General features: G+C 28.6%; 1 protein-coding gene across 3 annotated transcripts in view; it reads right to left on the reverse strand.

The window, feature by feature from the left end:
• Positions 1 to 19,575, reverse strand: part of LOC126734813 (breast cancer anti-estrogen resistance protein 3 homolog) — a 67,349-nt gene that overhangs the window by 36,679 nt on the left and 11,095 nt on the right. For 2 of the 3 annotated variants that reach the window (XM_050438564.1, XM_050438562.1), the window contains exons 3-4: positions 9,802 to 10,080; positions 9,670 to 9,748 (exon numbers count right to left, since the gene is read on the reverse strand). In XM_050438564.1, coding sequence (XP_050294521.1) covers positions 9,670 to 9,748; positions 9,802 to 10,080 — 358 coding nt within the window. Of the gene's footprint in view, positions 1 to 9,669; positions 9,749 to 9,801; positions 10,081 to 18,395; positions 18,547 to 19,575 lie in introns of those variants that run through there. The other variant, XM_050438565.1, reaches the window with a different exon arrangement.

Genomic DNA, 19,575 nt, shown 5'->3' on the forward strand with positions numbered 1-19,575 from the left:
GAAACAGGCGAAAAAAAATGGGATCTTTTTATTGCCAGTGATGATAATTTACTTAGCAAACTATGGAATAAAGGTTAAAACTTTACTTACTTAACTGCTAAGCGATTTAAGCAAGAAAACAATTCCTTATGGATAAACAGTAGGAAAGTCATGTTACTTAAAGACGATAATAGTAAAATTAATGTTATAGAGAACTCTAATGATTTAAGACACGAATTAACCCACAAAAATAATCTCACCATAATTTATTATAATAATGAAACTCTACGAAATAAGTATGAGGAGTATCAAGTAATCCTAAAAAGTATATATCTAGCGATGTAGTTATTCTTACAGAAACATGGTTATATTAAGGATACAGACCATAGAGCACCTGCCATTTTCAAATAATGTACTAATGTCTTAAGACCAGTAAAAGATATCGTTATTAATACATTACGAAAGAATATGTCCAATATGTTATATCTTTAAGATATCTGTTAAATACCTTGCTATATATTATTTTTAATTTTAAAACGATTAAATCATTTGATCATCAATGATGTAATTTTTAACCGGTATATTTTTATGCTTATTGATTGGTCAGAGAACGAAGCGAATCAGCCAATTAGATAAATAAAATTCTGCTCTTCCGTATGTAGCAGCAGAATTTTCATCTTAACCTCAAATTTTAATTCCTCAATTTTAATCTCTTGCTTTCGCGTGCTCTGGAGTGTCGAGTTTGTGTTTTATTCGACATTTATTGGTTTTTAAACGTACCTATAACCACGAACTTAATAAATATACCTCGACTGCCAATTCAATGAGAAGTAAATGACCACTACTAGGAGGCCGCCATTTTGTGTGATTGTGTCCTTTCGATGTTGGTCACTCTGACAAATTTCAGTTGTGCCAATTATAGGGAAACAAAACAATTAGTTTTTAGGAAGTTATGCTTACAAATACAAAATAGAAAGTTACATTTAGTTAAGAATTTAAGAAATTTGCGTTAGATTTGTGATTTTTCTTGTACTTTAAGAATTTCGTTAAAATTTATGAAAAAAAGTAATCCTCACTTAAAATGAGACAAAGTTTCAATTAACTTGGGATAAATGCATGCACTTTAAAATATTTATTTTATTGTTCTGATAATCTTGAATTTTATAAGTCTAAACTTAGACTTGATTACACGTTTTGTTACTCAACTTTATCCAGTTTGATCGACGATTTTTGTGAATTGTGTACTCCAAAAGTGTAAGTAAAAATGAAGAGAAGTAATATGCAGAAATATTACATCCGGGCTGAAAGGGCTATAAGCTGAAGGCAAACAAGCAAAGATTATTTTAGCCCTGATTCTGAGTACTGTGAAGGTGGTTCACGAAATATTTGTGAAACATTTGGGGAAAAATAGCTATCTTTTAATTTGACCCTATATTTAATTGATTTAAATATTGGTATGTCTGAAAATACTAGAGTCGTCCACAGTTTTATTAAGGTTGAACCCCTACTAAATCTGAAACAAAACCCATATCTTCAGATCTCAGACGACTTTATATCTAGAGCCGCCAAAGTAATAATTTCAAATGAGAAACCAAAAAATAAAGTATGCTGGTATGAATATTGCTATAAAATAGACATTAAAGGCATTAAAGGCACTGTACTAAGGCATCTTAAATATGTTCGGTTTTGTAACCTCCGTACTTTAAGATGTCTTAAATTCATCAGTGTCTTAAATAACTCAATCTGGGTATGTGTGGAATTAAGTGATATTAAAACTAAAAATCTCCATTCTATCCATCTAATGAAGTTTTAATCAACTTTGAATCAGTGATAACTAAATATAATGCAAACCACGCATACTGGGCAGCTTTAAAAATAATCTATTAAATGAAAACTGTTCAATTACCAAAGACTATACAGATATGATAGCAGTAAATAATTATTGTGTTGTTAATGAGATTAATTTTACAAATGCGACCAGAATCTCACAAACTAGGTCAATTATAGATCATGTAATTTGTACTTACTAATTAAAAAAAAAGAGTGTGATATTAGGATGGAAGATACATCATTGTCTGATCATGAAAATGATATTTTTAGAAACAAAAGCAAATATTAAAAAATATAAGCCACCTTGGGTTTATCTATTTAACATTATATATTAAATATATAAAAAAATAAACAAACATATGAGAATAAATTAGTAAACGTAAATGTAGATTCATTTAATAAATTAATTAATGTGATTGAATGAAAAATCTAAAAAACACCCGGAAATTAACGACCTTAAGACACATTTCATAAATCACGATTTTATGTTATAATCGTTTAAAAATCTGTATTTTAAAAATAAATGTTCCATTGCTTAAACAAGTAAAAGAGTATCTCATTTACCCATTAACTAAACTCTTTAACCCATGCATAAGGGAATGTACGTATCCAACCTATGTTAAGATTTCCAAAGTAATACCAATTTGGAAAAAAAATGGGACAAGAAGAATGTAAACAACTACAAACCCATATCTTTAATCTCAAAGATTTTCCCGAAACCTCAATTATATGATTATTTTCAAAAAAACTAACTTTCAAATTAGGAGACAATTAATTAATAACAACAATATTGCATCTCCTCTAGTATGCAGTTAAAGGTTTCGAAATTGGATCTCATTGTGTGATCTCTCAAAGGCATTTGATTGCATATCAGATGTTCAGAGTCTTGAATTTTTGGGAACATATCTTATGGGACAAAAACAGAGAAGCTGAATGGTATTTGGTCTGAACACGGCGTATCACAGGATTCAATTCAATTCCTCTTTACAGTATATGTCAATGATATTAATAGATTGGTGGGGTGTAAAGTTATCTTGTTCGCGCAGATGACAGTACAGTCCTTTGCAGAGTTGACCACCTGGTGGACTTCAACTTGCTGATGAAGTAATCGCTATCAGATTTGGGCCAATGGTTTGATGCAAACTTAATGTGGGGAAGACCGAAGAAATTGTATTTATCCTGAGAAACTTGATTACTTCGATTCACACAATTTGATCCTGCTTTAGTCTCTTATAAGCCCTTTCATGTAATAAAATTGCAAGTTGGGAAGGAGGTTCTTCTCATAACACCATTAGATCATTCTTTAATCCAGTTGAACTGTACTTATGAGTTGCTGTCATGGGGTAATGCACCTTCGGTGGAACGCATATTTAAGTTGTAAAGACGAACTCTAAGGGATGTCGAAAGACTCCGGTATACGAAAGATGTGAACAAATCTTTCAGATACATAAAAATACTAAAATTGTAAAATTTGATTAACAAAAAAAAGTACTTTACTTTATTCCCGATAACTCAATTTTTTTGCTTTCATTCAATGAAACTGAAGAAGCTGACGCTGATAGTCTTGTTCTCTTAACTCACAAGATCGATGATCCTTAAGAATGTTATCTTGTAAAGGTTTTTTGCCTGCAAAGTGAATTAACTTAGAGGTCTCTCTATAGCCAATGTGAATCAGAACATGATCTGGCAATGACATATATGCCTTTTAAAGAACCCTTGCTAACTGGTTACGAAATGGTTAAATTAGAATCAAAAATAATGCCAACATTCACTCACGATTGGAATTGGAGTTTGAAGTAAAATTAATCGATGCTCACTTATGATCAGGTCCAAAATATTACGACTGATTTTAGTCGCATCTCAATATTTTTAGAATATTTAGCTATTGATTAAATACTCAGTCGAGAACAGCTAGAAAAAACTGGTATAGATCTGACTGACGTCCGTGTATCATTGAAGCATACCTAATAATAGAATCCATATCACAAAGAGTAAGGGTCCCAAAATTGATCCCTGTGGTACGCCTTTGGCTAAAGGCTTTAAAGAAGATTCCTCATCCACGAAACGCACAAACTATGTTCTTCCTAATAAATAACTTTCAAAAAAAAAGGAACAGACGACGAGAAAATCCTAAAAAACTCAAGTCAAAAAACGTTATATTATTTTTGGGCAAAGAAAAAACCAGACGATTTCTCTACTGATTAGGGAATGAGAATGAAAATTGTTGCAAAATCCAAATCAGAAAGCTTATCTCAATGAAACAGTGTAAGCAAAACTTAAAGCAATATTTATTTTAATCATGGAAATGAAAGAAAACAGTTATTTGAAATAAAAATAATCTTCCAGGCATTCCCATTTTATTCTCAATAACTCAATTTTTTGCTTTCATTCAACGAAACTGAATCTAAAGAAGCTGATGTTGTTGGTCTTGATAATGAAAGCTTGAAAAATGTTGAAAAGTTGAAAAAGATTTATGAGAATTATGTAGACTTAAAATATTCTGATAATAAGTTGATTGATTCAAATCAGTTAAATAACTGGGAGAAACAGGAGAAATTTGGGGATCTTTTTGTTGCTAGTGATGAATCAGCAGATTAAGATGCTGAACTAGGTGATACTGAAACAAAATAAACATATCAAAGGGTAGAGTTTTTAATTACTGGCGATATTAACCTCTAAAGTATTGTAGTAGACTGATATGACGATTATCATACTTTGATAAATACTATTCACCATCTATAGCAAATAAATCTTTCTTGAAGTAAATTCCTTTTGTTAATTTTTTCAAGAGGCCAAGTTTTCAACTATAATCATGTTAAGAAGAGAAGTTGTCCAGATCAGATTTTCGAAAATCTTACAGAAAATGTCACGGATTCTACGGACTCAGACCTTAGTCAGTCTATTATATGAGAGCGTCTTTTACTGATATATAGAAGTTTTTCCAAAACCTGCAGAAGTACCCAAGGAACTGGTTGCTTTTCCCCAAAAGATCTGCTGAGACTTCTCATAACTCTTCCTAACTGGCTTCTATTCTGGTATTTCACTGATGCCAATGATGTGAAAGGTCTTGAGTCATCACATGTTAGTACTCAAGAACAAAAAGCCTCAGAGTAACAAGAACAAGATTGTTGATATCTTCACCGATGTAGCAAAGGCTTGTGGTAAAGTTTGGTTCTTGAAAGAGGGAGATCTTCTTACTAGTTTCTGATAGTTATTGCCTTTATGATGCTAAAGATTATTACTACTCATGCTGCCATCATAGTATTTTATTTCTGCCAGTGATATCAAAGTCAATTTACACTTCAATTTTTCTAGACTGTCAAGCAACTAAAATCTTCAAAGCAATAGAGCTTCTTGAAGAATTATTTATGTTACCAAATTTGACGTTTTTCATGACACCACCATTACAGGAATCTGATTTAGGAAAGGCGTTTGCTAGAGTTCAACTCTAAGTAATTTATTAATAATGTGATTCTGTTGACGGTATATCTCATCAAAAACACTTAAAAGCTTCAGCCAGTTGACGTAAAACAAAACAAATGACTAAACCAAAATGTAGAGTTCGCAGTATACGACGTGCTTTGCACATTAAATCGGACCTTAAACAATGAAAAAGCACCCCCCATGCAAAATTAGCTTCCACTATACATGCCAAGCGGAGCGAGCCTGTATAGTATCATTAATTAATTCCATACTGGTTAGTTTAGCATGCTTCAGCCGTGTATCGTCAATCAAGATCACTGATGAGAATCAGCCGCTAAACGGCACAGGGTATTATTTCGTGGAGTGGAGTGAAAATGTTGATTAGGGAACAAATCACCCTCACGAACGTTGTTATTGTGCTAGACAGGGAGGCTGGGACCCATGAGGTTGAAGGATAAGAGATCAATTTCATGTATAATCTGGAAAAAGAGACTAGCATTCATGTTTGTTCCATTGTAATAATCATCATAGTAATCAAGATCATTGAGCTGTTCTTAACATTTTTTGGAAGTCAGCACAGCTATTTGGCTGTGATAGCATAATCATCTCAATGATTGTCCAGTTGCTGGAGTATGAGTAGATAATGCAATATAAGTGATTTTATCGATCAAAAATTGTTAAGATGGTGATTACAAAGAGTAATCTAACTCAATAATTATTGATTAAATAGCTTTAGTTTTCAAATATTAAGTTTAGAAAAATATTCACTAAATGATTGTCTGTGATTATTAATCATTATTGGATAAGTGACTCTTCTCGACTGTAAATTGATGACCATATCATAACAGTGATTATAAAATTATCTACCTACAATGAATGATTTAGTAATTTATTATAATTATTGTGATTTTTTAAGACTTTACAGGCCGTGAATTGATCTTAAAAATACAAAATTGTGAGAAATAAAATAATTTGATTAGTAATTGATTATAAAATCATGATAATAATTATAGGATCGGCCTAGAATCAATAATTTAATAGTTGTATTGATTGTCAATCGATAAATACCCTGGAATTTATTTATTGCCTGGCTTGAATTATAAATAATTATTTTATTGATCGTCTCGGTTTATGAAACATGAATCAATAAAATAATTGTTATAATTTGTATGATAAAATCAATAGCGAATTAATTAAACAATCTTAATAGTAATTTTAGCGTTGACCTAGAATCAATAATTAAATAATGGTAACAGTGACTATCAATCGGTAAATACGGAACGTGAATAAATAAAATAATTAGTAAAAGTTATAAGATATAATCAATTGTTTATTTATTCTTAGTTTTAGAATTGGTCTAGAATCAATAATTGAATAGTTACAGTGATAAGTAACAGTAATTATTAATCTATATATTTTCTTAAATGGGTTGTAAATTCATTTAAAAATTAAATTAGTGAATATCAGATGCCAGACTTAAATTACAAAAAAATCACTTTAATGATAGCCTAGGTTTATGGGACCTTTCTTGATTAGTAATTGATTATAAAATCATGATAATAATTATAGGATCGGCCTAGAATCAATAATTTAATAGTTGTATTGATTGTCAATCGATAAATACCCTGGAATTTATTGCCTGGCTTGAATTATAAATAATTATTTTATTGATCGTCTCGGTTTATGAAACATGAATCAATAAAATAATTGTTATAATTTGTATGATAAAATCAATAGCGAATTAATTAAACAATCTTAATAGTAATTTTAGCGTTGACCTAGAATCAATAATTAAATAATATTAACAGTGACTATTAATCGGTAAATACGGAACGTGAATAAATAAAATAATTAGTAAAAGTTATAAGATATAATCAATTGTTTATTTAATCTTAATTTTAGAATTGATCTAGAATCAATAATTGAATAGTTACAGTGATAAGTAACAGTAATTATTAATCTATATATTTTCTTGAATGGGTTGTAAATTCATTTAAAAATTAAATTAGTGAATATCAGATGCCAGACTTAAATTACAAAAAAATCACTTTAATGATCGCCTAGGTTTATGGGACCTTCCTTGATTAGTAATTGATTATAAAATCATGACAACAATTATAGGATCGGCCGAGAATCAATAATTTAATAGTTGTATTGATTGTCAATCGATAAATACCCTGGAATTTATTGCTTGGCTTGAATTATAAATAATTATTTTATTGATCGTCTCGGTTTATGAAACATGAATCAATAAAATAATTGTTATAATTTGTATGATAAAATCAATAGCGAATTAATTAATTAAACAATCTTAATAGTAATTTTAGCGTTGACCTAGAATCAATAATTAAATAATAGTAACAGTGACTATCAATCGGTAAATACGGGACGTGAATAAATAAAATAATTAGTAAAAGTTATAAGAAATAATCAATTGTTTATTTGTTCTTAATTTTAGAATTGATCTAGAATCAATAATTGAATAGTTACAGTGATAAGTAACAGTAATTATTAATCTATATATTTTCTTAAATGGGTTGTAAATTCATTTAAAAATTAAATTAGTGAATATCAGATGCCAGACTTAAATTACAAAAAAATCACTTTAATGATCGCCTAGATTTATGGGACATTTTATCAATAAAATAATTAGTATGATTTATAAGCTCTAATTAACTTAAAATTAATTGAAAACTATTATAGTAATTATATAATCAACCTAGAATCAATAATCTAATAATTGTAGTATTTCGATACATTATCTTAAATTGATTGTATATTGATTTAAAAATTAAAATAGTGAATATCAAATTCTAGGCTTGAATCATAAATGACCATTTTAATGATCGTGTAAGTTAATGAAACATGAATAAATAAAATATTTGTTATGATTTATCAGCTCTAATCAATCGTGAATTGATAAACAAATTATAATAGTAAAATGTACCTAGAATCAATAATTATAGAGTTGTGTGATTATAAATTTACTAGTTTACTTTAAAATTACAGTGATTATAAATCGATACATTCCCGTAAATTGATTGTAAATTGATTTAAAAATTAAAATAGTGAATATCAATTCCAGTCTTGAGTCATAAATAATCATCTTAATGATCGCTTAGGCTTTTAAAACATAAATAAATAACATAAATATGATGAATTACATTACATTAGACTATAAATTGATAATAATTATAAAGAGTTACCAACGGTGCGAATAATTAATTATTATGATTTATCAACCCTAAGTGAACTATCACTATTATTAAAATAGCAATATTAAAAAACAAATACTCTTGTATTGAATGTGAATTTATTCAAAACCAAATATAGTGAATATAAAATGCCAGTTTTGGATCAACAAGAATATAATAATTTCTCTGATTGTCAGGATTCTTGAAACATAAATAACCATATAAGCTCTAATAAATCGAGAATTGATTAAAATATAGTAAGTATGTAATCAATCTACAACAAATAATTAAATAGTTGTAGTGATAAGTAACAGTGATTATTTATAAATCAGCTAATAAGAAATAGTAAATAAGTGATTATAAATTATAAATTATAAAAAATCATAATAGTGATTTAATTATATTATTATCATATCATATATTCTTCAATAAGCAATTATGATTTTGACTGATAATTACTCCACATACAAATTAGACGTTCCGGATGAATCGTCGAATACAGTAAGTAACACTGATTACAAATCGATATACATTCTTTGAATTGATTGCTAATTTATATGATCATAATAATTATAAATAAAATATCGACTTAAAAATGAAAGAAATAATGATTGAAAATGAAAGAAATGGTGATCAGAGTGATTAATAAAATTGTGAATTTAGGTTACAAATACTCTTGAAATAAATTGCGAATTAATTTAAAAGTGACTATAATTTATAAAAAATCAGAATAGTGATTCAATAATAGTGTCATCATATTATATATTCGGCAATAAGATGATTGCGAGTGATAATTACTCTGAGTAGTGACCATAAAGATTGATGCACATATAAATTAGACGTTCTGGAATAATAGTAAATACCCATTCTGAAAACCCACTCTGGACCATAATGGGAATAAACTAGTCTTTAATTTCCAAAAAAAAAATAAACAAAATATTTATTCAAAATATCGAAACTCGTTGAAAACTTCTTCAGGACTCTCCCTCTATCGACCATTTTTCAGTTGGCCCTTTTCCCAGTCACGATGGGTGGTTTTAAACAGGGGCTGATTGAATTAATATATCATTGGCATCAAGCGGCACTAACTGGACAAAGTTAGAGACCATAAAAGCACTTTTACAATAAAAGAAGTTATAAAGATGACTACAAGAGCTCAATAACCACGCATAAGGGCCACTTAAAGCGTATTTAATTATTTTTTTACAGTTTATGCTGGCAATAATAAAATTAATGTACTTACAATGTGTCTTCCCGTTGAATTTTCCTCGATAAGTCGACGGCAACGCTATGTCTCATTGGGGCTTTTCTTGTAAAATTCTCTATATTAAAAAAAATAGTTAATGTATTTTTTTGTTGATTTATTGGTACTCACCATGGTACTTTGCCCGTAGCAAGGTTAAACTGCTAATAATCGTCGCCCTGTGGGAAGATTTCTTGACCCCCAGGGTCTTAAGATCCGACTCGGACAGTTCCAGGATCTCTTCGACCCCTTGGTACTTCGCGAATAACTGGAGGTACTCCTCCAGCTCCAGATCTTTGAGCCATTGGGCGATGTCCTTGTGTTTCGGTTTCGGGACGATGGCGGTGCCATTTTCTTTGGCTAGGCGAGATTTTCGAAGGGGAAGAGAGCCGAATCTGGACCAGCTAAGGTCTGGAAAGAAGACAATATAATGAAATCTTTTAGCTTTTCTTCGTTAAATTTTACACAAAATATATTGGAATATTACAATTTTGAGACTTTATTTAAAGTTAAACTAGAGGCAAATTAGGAATTCAAAATAGGTTAATCATTTTTTGGGCCCTCCCATGAATTTTTTAATAAATAAAAGCTGTAGTTTTTTAAGATACATATTTATTTTTCATTTAGGTATAACAAAAATATATTGGCTTAATATAAAGAAATTAAAGGATATAGGATGAATATAACATATAATATTTGAAAAACGCAATTACGCGAAAAAACGCAATTAAATTTTAATTGAGACAGTTAAGGAATTTTTAATAATGCATGCATAAGGCTGATTTTAGTAAAATTTTGAAACCCAATGCCTGTGTATTAATAATAAAGACTATTCACAGACTGAACTATTTTAAATTGTACAATGAACGGCTTGCACGTAGGTAGAGGCTACGCAACATTTTTTTAATTATGACAATTCTGAAATTAAAATTGAGACCGTTGAGGAATTCTTAGTGATGCAAGGCCTCTGGCCACGCATAAGGTTTGTTTAGTTACAATTTTAAAAATCAATCCTTGCTTGAAAGTTGCTTAACGACAAACCATAAAACATTCTAAGGAACCCCTTTATTTTGCTGTTAAAATAATTAAATAGATCGTAATTCATGTCGAATTAAATTGGCCAATAAATAAACATATTGATTTGACATTATTCAAACCACTTAAAAAACTACCCAAGTTCTTAAGCCCTCTTAAATTGTATAATAATTTTTAAATACGTAAATATCCTGATACTGGTTATAACTATATGAAAGCCTAAGGTGATTATGATACTATGACAAATAAACGAAATATTAAATAATTACAAACGATAATCCGAAACATATAAACGTCCGAGCCTCTCGACCACACATCAATCACCCATATTAATTATCTCGAAATAAGTCATAGATAATGACCCTAATGATACCCTACCGTTAAATTACATCTAATAACCGTAAATGATGCATATTTCCAGCTGAATAAACCGCAGCAATTTCTATCCGCGGTTAATTTACATAAAACTAATAAAATACCCGAGATGGCCGTAGAAAAACGAGAAACTCTCTCACAGTAAATAATAAAGAAATAAAAATCCGGAGCAGAAATAATTGAGCAATTTGCCATAAACTACTGATTCTGTTGAAACAATGACTTGCCGTGACCCTTTGGTGGAACAGGTGTTTCTTCGGATTGTTATCGGAATTGCTTGGGGAAATATTGGAATTTTTATAAGAATACTGATTGTTATTGTTACTGGTTGACCTTAAAGAAACCAGAGCCAGAGGCTGGAGGCTTAAAAGTTAAATTAGTCCCTCAGAAGATAATAAACAACTTTAGATTCAGTAAATTTGTCATTACAGTCACATATTGTTTTAATGCATAAACGACTGTAAAACTGAAAATTGTACTCTATTTAGGATGTAAATCTTAGTTTATTTAGATATTTCTTGGCTTAATAATGTCAAAATTGTCAATTTTGCTTTTACATTTTTTAATTATGATCTTAATCCTATTGAAATTTATTTTTTTACGTAGCTAAATTCACTACAGATAATGAGTATATTTTTTTTTGAATTGTTTGTGATTTTTGGGTTTTTAAGATTAATATTCCTGTCCAAAAATTAGTTGATTTTTTTGGGTTTCTACCGAATTTTATTCCCCATAGAGGAAATATGAAATGTAACTTTTCTTATAAAAATTATGAAAAGTTCTGTTTCTTTTTAAAAAGGTAATTAACTAATTTTCAGATATTTTTAATAAGATGGCAGTTTTAAGTTATTTTCTTTTAAATTAATCGATAAAAGATGTCTGCAGTTATATTGGCTAATTTCAACTCGTTTTATCTTTTACTCCTACGCACTCATTTAATTAATTTTACATTTTTAATTAGTTTTTAATGTCTAGGCGCTTCATCTTTTAGTTAATTAAGAACAAATTTTTCTTATTTACTATTAATTTCAATTCATTATTAAAAGATCTTTATGAAATTTTTTGTTAATTTCAAAGCAATCTCTTAGTCGAGGGGCATATTTTCAAAAAAATGTTTTTAATTTATTAATAAAAAAATCAATAATTAATTTTTTTAAAATAATTTCAAGGCATTCAATTTTTTAAGTTCTACTCACGTAATTAATTATTTTTAAATATTTATAACCAACTAATGAAAAAATTATATGTAGTAAGATGGTTGTTAATGACAAGGCATTCGATCTTCTAGTTAATTAATTAGATACTAAATTTGTTAGTAATTTGTTTTTATCATTTAATTAATTTAATAAAAATTTAATTCATTTCTTTTGTTAATTTCAAAGCGTTCTATTTTTTTTATTTCTAATTACTTAATTAATTATTACTTTCAAGTGGTAGCAACGTAATAAGAAATTCAGATAGTTTGAAAGTAATTTTCTTTTTAATTTCACCATACTTTATCGGTTGCTCCTAGGTACTTAACTAATTTATTTTAATTAATTAATACATGAAATATGTACAGTTATTTTTTTTTGTTCATGCTAAGGCGTTCGCTCTTTTACTTTGAAACACTTAAATAATTTATATTTGAATTTTAATTAATTATTATTTTAAATAAGCTGATAATATGTAGTTATTTAATGAGATTGCCCTTTAGGAGTTATTTGCCTTTTAATTATTTATTAAAAAATATCTGCAGATTTTTTTTTAATTGGAAGCATTTTATTTTTCACTTAATTAATATTTTAAATGCTATGGTAGATTTATGTAATAAGAACCCAATCCAGGCAGTTTGAAGCATGTTTCTTTTTTCATTTTAAAGTACGTATCTCTTACTCCTAGGCTTTTATTTCATTAATTTTTAAATATTTTTAATTAATTAATAAAGAAATTATCTGTAGGTTCTTAATAATAATTTTAATTAAATTAAATATGATTAATTCTTTTAATAATTTCACGGCGGTTTATTATTTTATTTCTTAATACTTAATTAATTAATATTTTAAACTAATGGTAATTTAATAAAATATTTATTTGACTTTTCAACTTTATGTCTTGCTCCTAGGCTTTTATTAATTTATTTCCAAGTAATTTTTATTAGTTAATAATAAAAATATTCAGTTAGTTTTTTTACAATTTTACTCCTGCATACTTAATTAATAATCTTTATATCGAACCCTATTTAGTTTAGTTTAATTAAATAATAAAAAAAATACGTGCAGTTCATTTGTTCTTAATGTAAAATCTTTTAATTAATTAATTTTTTTATTATCTAATAATCAATTCACAAAAATGAGTTTTTTTTTATTATGTCAAGCCGTTTTATTTTTTTACTTCTATTTCACTTATATTATGAATGAATGTAATAAAAAATATAAGTAGTTTTAGAGTAATTTTCTTTTTAAATTTAATAATTAAAATAAAATAATAAAAAAATAAATTTAAATCTTTTTAAATTACACTTAATTAATTTATTTTTAAATAATTTTAATTAATTAATAAAAAATATTTACGGTTAAAAGTTTTTAATGTCAACTCTTTTAATTTCAAGCCCTTATTTAATTAATTTTTAGATAGTTTTAATTTATTATTATTTAATTATATTAGTAGATGTTTAATAAGAACGCAGTTATAGAGTTATTTTTTTTTTGTTAATTTCAAGGTACTTTATATTGAGGTTATTATTGCTACCGTAAGTCGTAATTTTTATCATAAAAAAATCATTGATTTATTGATAATATCTGCTTTGAATTTTAAATATTTATATTTTTTATTTTATCCCAAATTTCCTTGATTATATTTAGATAGTCAAGTAGAACTTTTTGATAGCCTAAAAATAGCACAACCGAATTACCAATCAATTCGTTATCAAGCTGATAATATACAAAATTATGATGGAAATACATAAACTTTAAAAAGATTTATTTCTTTATGCGAACATTTTGTCACTAATCATCAAAATCGCGTAGAACATAATAGATACTTGATACAAAATACAAGACGGCAATTTCAAGATGCTAGATCTTAATTGTTTATCGAAATTAATAAAAGTTCAAATGCAGCACTCAAATAAAGTTTATTAAAAATTGCGCAACATGACGATTTATGTTTAAACACTTTCATAAATAACCTTAATTACCGTAAAATGGGGTTATTTGGGACGCAACATCTCATGTTCTAATTTTGCTAGTAGCAACAACGCAAATATAAACATAAGCTCTATTTAATGTTTTCGGTAGTTGAAGAGCAACAGGTTAATGAATAAATTACATTAATTCTTCCTAAATTGATGACATTTCAGAAGTATAAAAAAAACATAAGTGGTGGTCAGAAATACGGCAAAAATAAGTATTCAAAACCTTATCTGGAAAAGGTAGTCGAAAGGTAAACACTTTTTTTGGACTTACCCAATTATTTTTTTATTTAGTTTCGCATGTTTTATAAATGTTGCCATTATTGTTACCTGCTTTTAGACCTTTTTTTTAGTTTTTAAACTAAATTTTTCTATAAGATCATGATTTTGGGTAACTTGGGACAACCATTGTCCCATCTTAGCCCGTGTCTCAAGTTACCACATATTATTTAAGGTTTATTCCAATCCATCAAAAAACCTCCCGAAACGGTCCCAAAAGTGTTTTCACACGCATGCGCAGTGATTATATGTTTTTTTAATTAAACCACTGCGCATGCGCGTGACACTTTTGAGACCGTTTCAGGGCGGTTTTTTGATGGGTTGGAACAAACCTTTAATCTGTTTTGTTTTCAGGAATCAACATGCCAAGAAAATATATTCGCAAAGTAGACTCTAAAAAATATCATGACTTTGAAGAAAAAAATATGGAAAGTGCTATAGAAGACGTGCAATCTGGAATGTCCTATAAAACAGCTTCTGAAAAATGGAAGGTAACCAAATCAACTTTACAGAGAAGATGTACAAAGCAGAATTTAGGGAGTTATGGAAGACCTACAGTTTTGAAAAAAGCGGAAGAAGACGAACTTATTAGAGGGCTAACCACAGCAGCTGAATGGGGATTTCCCTTATCTCACTTTGAAATAAGGTGCATGGTGAAACGATATCTGGATATTAAGGGTGTCATAGAAAAACGATTTAAAGAACATTTCCCTGGGCCCGATTGGATTTTATCATTTTTGCGTCGACACAGAGGTGAGCTATGGAAAGCTCTTACCATGCTATGTCGTTTACAAAGCTGAACATTTGTACGACACTTGGTAGCAAGGAGGTCCAAAAGGAACCAGGTATAACCGATCGAAAAGTGGTTGGTTTGACGGGGTGATTTTTGAAAATTGATTCAGCAAGATTGCTCTAAAATACTTTCAAAAATATGACAGGGATGTTGCAAAAATGTTAATCGGGGACAACTTAGCTTCACATTTATCTATAAATGTGATAGACCTCTGCAAAGCATTTAGTATTCGTTTTGTGTTACTCCCACCAAACAGTACACATATTTGTCAACCCCTAGATGTTGCTGTGTTTCGACCATTGAAGACTTATTGGAGGCAAGTGATTAATAAATGGAAAATGTCTCATAGAGGGTGTATTCCAAAAGATACGTTTCCCAGTCTATTAGCAGATACACTAGAGAAGCTTAACATAACTATCGAGGAAAATTTAATAAGTGGATTTAGGGCAACAGGCATTTTCACAGGTATTGAAACGTATCCCTCGAAAAGAACCAAGTGCTGATGGTAGTACAAGCATTTTATGGTCAGAAACTTTTGCTGATATGCTATTGCAAAGAAGGATAAACCAAAACCCAGAAAAAAAACGGAAAAAGAAAATAAAAGTTCAACCAGGACTAAAGTGTAGCTTGCTCTAGCAACAGCAGTTCTAGCGGAGATGAGAGCAGTGGGAACGACGAACAGTTTTCATTGAGAGACTTTGACGATGTGGATATGGAGGAAAATTGGGAGGATTTTGACAATGTAAAATATAAACGAAAACCGAGAAGATTTTAACCAAAGTGATATAGAGGAAAACTTGACATTAGTTGAACTACGAGATAATATTAACCAGGAAAGAAATAATAACCAACAAAATGGACAAAAACAAATTATTGATAAGGAAATTAGAAAGGTAGGAATTTCAATCAACGATTTTGTTATTGCCAAATTTACCTTTTCAGCTTCAACAAAAAAGAAACTCGACAAATATTATATTGGACTTGTCAAATCAATCCACACTAAAGACGGACATAAATCATATTTTTGCAGTTTTATGAGAAAATCTTCAAAAAATAACAAACATTTTGTGTTCCCACATTTAGCCGATGAGTTTGATGTCCCAGAGGATAAAATTGTAAGATTGCTCAAAGCAACGAACGTGAGCATTACTAGAGGCCGCCATACATTTAATGAATTAGAAAATACAGATTGGTTACATACAATAAGGAGAACTCAAATAATGATCCATTTTTCTCGGTTTACAGAAAGTTTTTTTTGTTCTTGTGATATTTTTTTGTGTTTAGAGAACATTTTTTTAGTTTCTATTGTTCCTTGCAATACAAATCGTAGAGCTATGTTACAAGTACCTACCGTTATTTTTTATACAAGTGCCTAGATATGCATTTTTGTAATAAATAAATAAATGAATTTATGAAATTCGTATCAACTCAGGGTTTCCTTTTTTTAAATAATTATATAAGCAAAAAAAATCAACACAAGAGATGTGCTGGTCTATTATGTTCATATTTCTGCTGTCCCAAGTAACCACTGAGTAGTTTAACATGCGTTTTCGGCGTAAAACGGGTAGTTCCATTTAACGGTATCACTTGTAATTAATAGTTAGATAAAAAATTTTTCTTCTTTACAGCAAGCTTTCGTTAAAGAAGAAAAACATTTTTTACAATTTAAAAAAAGATCTAATATTTTAAATGCTAATAATAATCAAAATAATAATTCTTCAAATTCTCAAAATAAAATTAATTGACCAGTTATTTTACCTAATAATTCATTCAACAGTTTGGCTAGAAACATGAATGATAATTACAATAATTATTAAACATTTATTAATTCAAATAATTTTTTTAGAAGATTTAACAATAATAGTGAAAATAATATCGCTGAACCAATGCATTCATCTTCTTTAAATTCCAGAACACGATCCACCCAAAGACTAAATCATATTTCCAACCATAATGTTGAACTAAGTGAAAAAGAATATTTAATGATCAAGAAATGTATGATACATTCAATAATTAGGACCATAATCAAAAATTCTTTGAAAAACATTCACAACAAAATTTGAATAAAAATATAATAAATGATTAAATTCAACTTGAACCTTGAATGAATTATATTGAATAGTTCTTGCCTTGTCTAAAACTTACAAAATCCAATATTATATTATAGCAATTTTGATTAAAACACTGATGTTTTAAGGTTCATATCCATAGTCAAAATTTGGTTTGACAGATGACAGATGTATATTTTTGAGTTTCTAAGGCATTTCATTTTTCAATTACGCTATATTTCACCTTGAAATTTAACATTTCTTTTTGATCTCAAAACCTTGGTTAAAAGCCGATTTTGTGGAATTTCACTGCAGTTTGTTTTCTAATTAGGGTCGAACTTACTTTGAAATGTGACTCTGCTTACAAACTCCTTATAGACACTGAGTTTAAGATGTATATGTGAAAAAATGGTTAAGACCTATAGAATAAACGTGACACTTTTTAAGCTGTATAAAAAGGTCTGAGCAGTGGCAGGTATATACAATAAAAATATCACTAATGGTTGGTAAATAATGAAGGAAAAAATATCTTAGATGAAAAAGAAACCCTTGGAACGAGCGTATGATAAATGAGGTATTTGATGATAATAGACTGAATTTATTTAACTTCTATAACAATGCTGATATAGCCGGAAATTCTTAAGAGTGAGGTTCTATTTGCAATAAAATCTGGAAAAACTAAAAAAAACACCAGATCTAATGACAGCTGTTACAAACGATGGACAATCAAGTATTAAATTTTGATTTTCTAACGTTATTTGACATTGTAATCAATGTAGGTTAAAGGTTCACATAATATAAGAAATCTAGCTCCTGGCCTTAAAAATACATTAAGAATAAATTAGAAAAAAGACATATTATAGCTATAAGATCCTTGCATTAAAAACAATAAATAAATAGGCAGACCAATGAATCAGTGGATCTTCTAAAAATTCAACACACTGCAACCTTGGCAATTATATAAAACATATGTATGTATATTTAATAAACAGCTTTATTTAAATAATATAACAATAAAATGTACCTTGCATGTGACACCATTGTCTGATATTCATTCCACAAAAATAATAAATTATATAAAAACTACACTGAACAGTTATAGTTCCGTTGGTTTTCGGGTACCGGTTTTAATAAAACAACATTTCACAATGCGAATTAAAACGGTATTTACACGAAAAATGAAACATACATTATTACTATTATTATTATTATCATCATCAGAATTTTGCACGTGAATTTCTCGAAATAACCGTGAATAAATTACATTGCTAAGGCAACTGATAATACGGCACGATAAGCGTTTTACTCATGTTTGGTTGGCCACAGTAATACTACTTTTTTTCTCGGAGATTATATCATAAAATGCACTTTAAAAAAATCATAAAGGAACAAGATACATTTTAACCATCTGTTTTTTGAAACCTGATACATCCCCATTCAGTTTTGTCTATGACGCATTTTGCTTTTATATGGTAAGGGTATCACATTTCCTCTAATGTAGTTTTAATATTGTATCCATTTTTGTTATCTTATGCATTTCTCTTAATTATTCAAATAAGTGTCTGGTAAATGGAGATCACTGTATAGTCATTATTTACTTACATATGTATCGAAAAATTCGTATAAAATGAATTTTTTATTTAAATTATCAATCTATTCAAAATTTTTAATACTCCGAGAGTAACAATCTCTGGTTGTTCTCATTAAACTAATGCTTCCCACAATCGTCTTTCAAAACTTAAATTTCATGTTTAATTTTTCTTCTAAATAAATTACAATCAAAATCCCGTTAACTCAGCATTGCTAATTTATTTACACTTTTATCTTAACTGCTCCGAACCCAACAACAAATTCCGCAATCACTTTATAATAAAAAATGCACTTCGTAAGCATATTAATATGTCAGGCTTAAAAGGCCTTCATTGTTTTCTGCTTAATCGACTTTGTATGAAAACAATAATATTAAATTTTATATATGGTAACTGGTAGATAGCGAGTTTTACAGTTAAGCAAGTGTCTTAAATAACGATATAATTTATTTAATTGCGGCATATATGCGGTCTCAATTGGACCAGAAGTTGAATTATAAAAAATTTTATTGCCTATATATATAGTACGTTGAGAGTACATGAATCAGAGCTGCAGTTATTCGAAAACTCAATGCAATTTATTCAAGAATATTTAAATTAGAATTTATAATTAAT

Source organism: Anthonomus grandis, chromosome 4 (genome assembly GCF_022605725.1).
Source record: "Anthonomus grandis grandis chromosome 4, icAntGran1.3, whole genome shotgun sequence".
In the NCBI taxonomy this organism is placed as follows: domain Eukaryota; kingdom Metazoa; phylum Arthropoda; class Insecta; order Coleoptera; family Curculionidae; genus Anthonomus; species Anthonomus grandis.